This window comes from Gracilinanus agilis, chromosome 3 (genome assembly GCF_016433145.1).
Source record: "Gracilinanus agilis isolate LMUSP501 chromosome 3, AgileGrace, whole genome shotgun sequence".
NCBI classification, from domain to species: Eukaryota; Metazoa; Chordata; class Mammalia; order Didelphimorphia; family Didelphidae; genus Gracilinanus; species Gracilinanus agilis.
The window spans coordinates 3,075,784-3,080,416 of NC_058132.1; the positions used below are offsets into that span (position 1 = coordinate 3,075,784).

The following is a 4,633-nucleotide window of genomic DNA, read 5'->3' on the forward strand; positions in this document are numbered from 1 at the left end:
CATGCAGAGCTATCTCCTTTCTTCCTTCCTCATGAGCAGGGCTTCCTGGTCCCAAGCCAGGCCTCATCTCTTGGTTGGAGGGAGGTGAAGAACCACAGATGTGGGATCCATTGGGCCATGCTGCTAGAAGCCCCTCTTTGTGTGAAAGAGAAGGTCCCAGGAGTCAGCTAGGAGCCAGTAGACAGAGCAACCCAGTTGCTGCTCTCTTCCATGTGGCCAACTTTCAAGCGTTGGATGGTACAGGTGGGTGCAGTTTGGGGATGACCGTCAGTGGTCAAAGGCCAAAGTGAGTGCAAGATGGAAACATATTACTTTTAGTGTGGTCACATGGCCACATGGAGGAGGCACACCCCAGTAGGCTCTAAGGGTCTGGAAGGCAGGAATCTCTCCTTACAGCTCAGCAAGCCAGGCCTTTTCTCCAGACTTGGGGACTTGGGATCAAGGGATAAAAAGAGCAGGGCCCAGCTCTGGGAGAGACAGTAGCGAGAGGACAGAGCAGAGATAAATGAATCTCTAGAATTATTTCTTCTATAAGGGGTTACATTGCCAGGTGACCTTCTAAGGCCTGCTGAGCCTTGGAAAAGTTTCCAGAACAGGACTTCTTCACTTTTTGGTTTCATGGACCCTTTGGGCAGCCTGGTGCATCCTATGGGCCACTTCTTGGAGTAATGTTCCTACATGCAGAAAATAAGATGCTCAGAGCACTGCAAAGGAAATAGATTTTATTGGAAGTTTCCAAAATATTGCTTTCAGAAAGGTCATGGATCCCAGGATAAGAACCCTGCTCTGGATATTCAAAGAAATAATGGCTGATAATGATCAGAAACAATCCAAGCAGGTCCACAGACCTTCTGTGAAAAGTAGTCAAGCCAACACTCCCATCTCGAGGCAGGCCCTGGTCATTAATGGCCTGTGATTCCATTCTCTTCCTTTTGAGTTCCTCCTACAAAACAGGTTTCCCCAGGTGCCACTCCCTGTACGTACTAAAACCATCTGTTACCACATAATCTGCTTGAGGGGACACACTGCTTTGTTTGAATCTGTGTGTGCCACTAGCACGTAGCCCAGGACTTGGCACAACCATAATTCCACAGAGGGCCAGGGGTTTCACCAGCTCCCTCCATGTCTGCAAGGTCAGTGCTCCCCAGAACCCTCTTTGCTAATGCTAACCTTCTAGAAGGCCAACAACAAAATATCAGTCCCAGAATCTAGCAGGCCTGGACTGATCATCTCACATACCAAATGGGGGTTTTCCCAGTTGCCTCTCCTGGCCTCTGAAGTTATGGGAGTCCTTAAGAGTGAATTCTCCATACAGGGCAGGATAATCCTCTCTGGACAGAGTCTGTCTGAACACCCCCACAACAATGATATACACACTTCAGCAAGTCCCCTAACTTCTCTGACTCTCACTTTCTCCATTTGTCAAATGAGAAGAATGTGCCTGAATGGCTCTTTCCACCTCTGGCATTCAGTGATTGCTGTCCCATCTCAGGGTGATGTAGATTTTGAAGTTGGATAATGTCATTCTGTGGGATTATTTGAAGAAGAAGTCCCAAGGGCAGCCTAGGAGGATTCATGATTCTGGTACAGGTTGGACAGCTTTGTAGAGCACTTTACAGATATTGTCTAGGATGAGCTTTCTAGCCCTCTGGGTTCAACTTTTGTTTCCATTTTATTTCAGCTTGGGATCTTAAACTCAAGGACCAGCAATCAGCTGAAAAGCAAGAAGTAAGACCAGTAGAGATATTAGAAGAAAGACTCCCTGGGGATGTTCTCAGAAACCAGATCTTTGTGGTTGGTCCTGTCCCAGAGATCAGGTTATGGAAGCAAATGGAAAACCTGTCAGAGGAGACTCCAAAGAAACAAAGTGGTCTGAAGCAAGTGATTCTGGACAAGAAAACTTCTGCTGGGCACAGAGGCCATGAGTGTGTTGACATTGGCAAAAAAATCCACCGTGGCATCTGCAGACCCAAGAAGGCATGCAGTGAGGGTGAGGGCAAACGTCTCCCAGTTCTAATTCAACACCCCCCAAGTCTGAATAGGGTAGAGAAATCCTGGGATTGTGAAGAATTGGACAAGACTTTCAGCCAGAATGCACAAATGAGCCCACATCAGAGAATTCACACAGGAGAAAAAACTTACAGATGTAAGATCTGTGAAAAGTCCTTTACCCAGTATTCATACCTTGTTAATCATGAAAGAATGCATAATGGAGAGAGACTTTATGAATGTAAGGAATGTGGGAAAGCCTTCAACTGGAAGTCATACCTCATTGGACACCAGAGGATTCACACTGGAGAGAAGCCCTATGAATGTAAGGGATGTGGAAAAGCTTTCAGCCATAGCTCAGCCCTGATAGCCCACCAGAGAGTTCACACTGAAGAGAAACCCTATCGATGTAAGGAATGTGGGAAAGCCTTCAAATGGAAGTCAGGCCTCAACCAACATCAGAGAATTCATACTGGAGAAAAACCTTATCAATGTAAGGACTGTGGGAAGGCTTTCAACTGGAAGACTCCCCTCATTCAACACCAGAGAATTCACACTGGAGAAAAGCCTTATAAATGTGGTGAATGTGGGAAAGCTTTCAGCCAGAACTCAGCTCTTATTGTACATAAGAATATTCATACTGGAGAAAAACCATATCAGTGTAAGGAATGTGGAAAAGCTTTCCACTTGAATTCACACCTCATTCAACACCAGAGAATTCACACTGGAGAGAAACCTTATGAATGTAAAGACTGTGGGAAAGCCTTTAGCCAAAGCTCATCCCTTATTATACACCAGAGGATGCATACTGGAGAGAAACCTTATGAATGTAAGGAATGTGGGAAAGCCTTCAGTAGGAGCTCATCCCTGTTTGAACATCGGAGAGTTCATACTGGAGAGAGACCTTTTAAATGTGAGGAATGTGGGAAGTCCTTTAATAGGAATTCATATCTCATTCAGCATCAGAATTCTCATTGGACAGAAACCCTAGGAATATGAGGAATCATGGACAGAGTTGTATGGTCTGATGTAGATTTCAGATCCAAAAATATGGTATACTTGACCATAGCAGTGTTTTGAAATTCTATCTTGTTCTGGTCCCCTGACTCTGCCCACACAGTTAGTATAATAATTAAGTTTATAAATAGCTAATATAAGAGAACCATAGTAGGAAGTAAGATTTCAAAGAGAAACCTAGACATTACTTACTAACTGTCCCATCAATGAAGGGGCATAATAGTTACTTGCAGACTATCTCATAAATTAGGGGAGAATAGGAACCACTGCCAACTGTTTCATAAACCACCTGAGGCCACATCCTAAGACTGTTCTAAATGAGGGCAAGCCAGCTAGGATAAGGGCACCTGAGAAGCACTAATAACCAGCAGAACCTCAGTAAAATCAGGCTAATAAATTAACCCTAAAGTGTTGCTGATACCTTCAAAGATGATGTGGATATATGTTAATGATCCAAGACAAAAGTGGCATGCATGAGAGTTAGTCCTTCCCCCACCACCAAATCTCCATGAAAATGGGATTTCCCAAACTTCTGCTGCCCCTTATAGCACTCCTCCACCTACTGCTGTTCATGTACTTCCAACTCCAATCCATAATTATATAAATGACTCTGTCCTTTCACCTCCCCATTCTCTTGTCCACCTATGCTTTCTTCTCTCCATTATTCCAAACCCAGTCCCATGCTGCCTGCCTCTGTACTTCCTCCGCCATCTGTGTCTGTGCCTTATTAAAGTATGATTGAAACATTATTCCCTTCTTGCTGCCATCTTGGTCTTTCTTGGCAGGTATCCAAAGAACTCTGCATGCCTGTCTCCTCTTGGGCCAAAGTGCCCCTACTGAGACTTCTCTTTTCTTTAGGTAATAAACTAGAAGTAATAGGACTGAGGAGTTTTGTAATGCAGGGTTGCAGCAAAAGCTTTTGCTTTTGCAAACCAACTGTAGCAGCCTGTAACTTAGAAAGGTTTAGAATGTTAAACCAGCTTAGGGGCTGGGCTCATGGGAAAACCCTTAGAGCTAGGCTATAAATATCCCTGGAGTTCCAACTGAAAGGGCCTTTTGCCTTTGGGGCATTTTGGACCTTGTCTGTTCTTTCTAGACCTCTCCCTGACCTCTCCATTTTACATCCTGCTACTTCCATGAATTTCCCCATTGGGCCCTGGGAGGAAGGGTGGTTTGGTGGTTGGACATCTTGGGTTTTAGCTTCTGTAGGTAGAAAGGACAAACTAAATCAAGCCATCCCCTTATCTAGTGATCTGATAAAATATCTTTACCACAGGGTAGTGAAACCTTCCCTGACTGAGAGAGCCGGCCTCTCAGTCTGACTCTCTCCTGTGATCCTTCCCCCTGTACCAGCTTTCTCCCTAGCAGCAGTTACAAACCCTTAAACCCCTTTCCCTCAGCTTATCCCTGGCATCAATAAATCCCCTTTGATATCTATACAAAAGTCTCTGGTGAATCATTGTACTGAATACTAGGGCAAAGGCTGAAGAGGGAAGGAATAACTTTTATTTCTTGAGGGCAAACCTAGGTATCCATCTTGGGCAGGAAGTAGCCAGCCAAGACTTCCTGTAGATTTCAGTTTCTCTGGCAGGGAGGAGCCTCTTGTCTCCTCCCTCAAGGGACCTTA

At 44.9% G+C, this 4,633-nt stretch overlaps 1 protein-coding gene across 1 annotated transcript; it reads left to right on the plus strand.

Annotated features, from left to right (window-relative positions):
- Positions 1-1,830: 1,830 nt before the first annotated feature.
- On the plus strand, positions 1,831-2,988 carry LOC123239335 (zinc finger protein 239-like). The gene has a single exon (XM_044666613.1). It carries the CDS (start codon positions 1,831-1,833, stop codon positions 2,986-2,988), a length of 1,158 nt encoding a protein of 385 aa, XP_044522548.1.
- The last annotated feature ends 1,645 nt before the right edge of the window (positions 2,989-4,633 follow it).

Coding starts and splice junctions, on each gene's coding strand:
- LOC123239335 (XM_044666613.1), top strand. CDS start 1,831: ATGGAAAACCTGTCAGAGGAGACTCCAAAGAAACAAAGTGGTCTGAAG.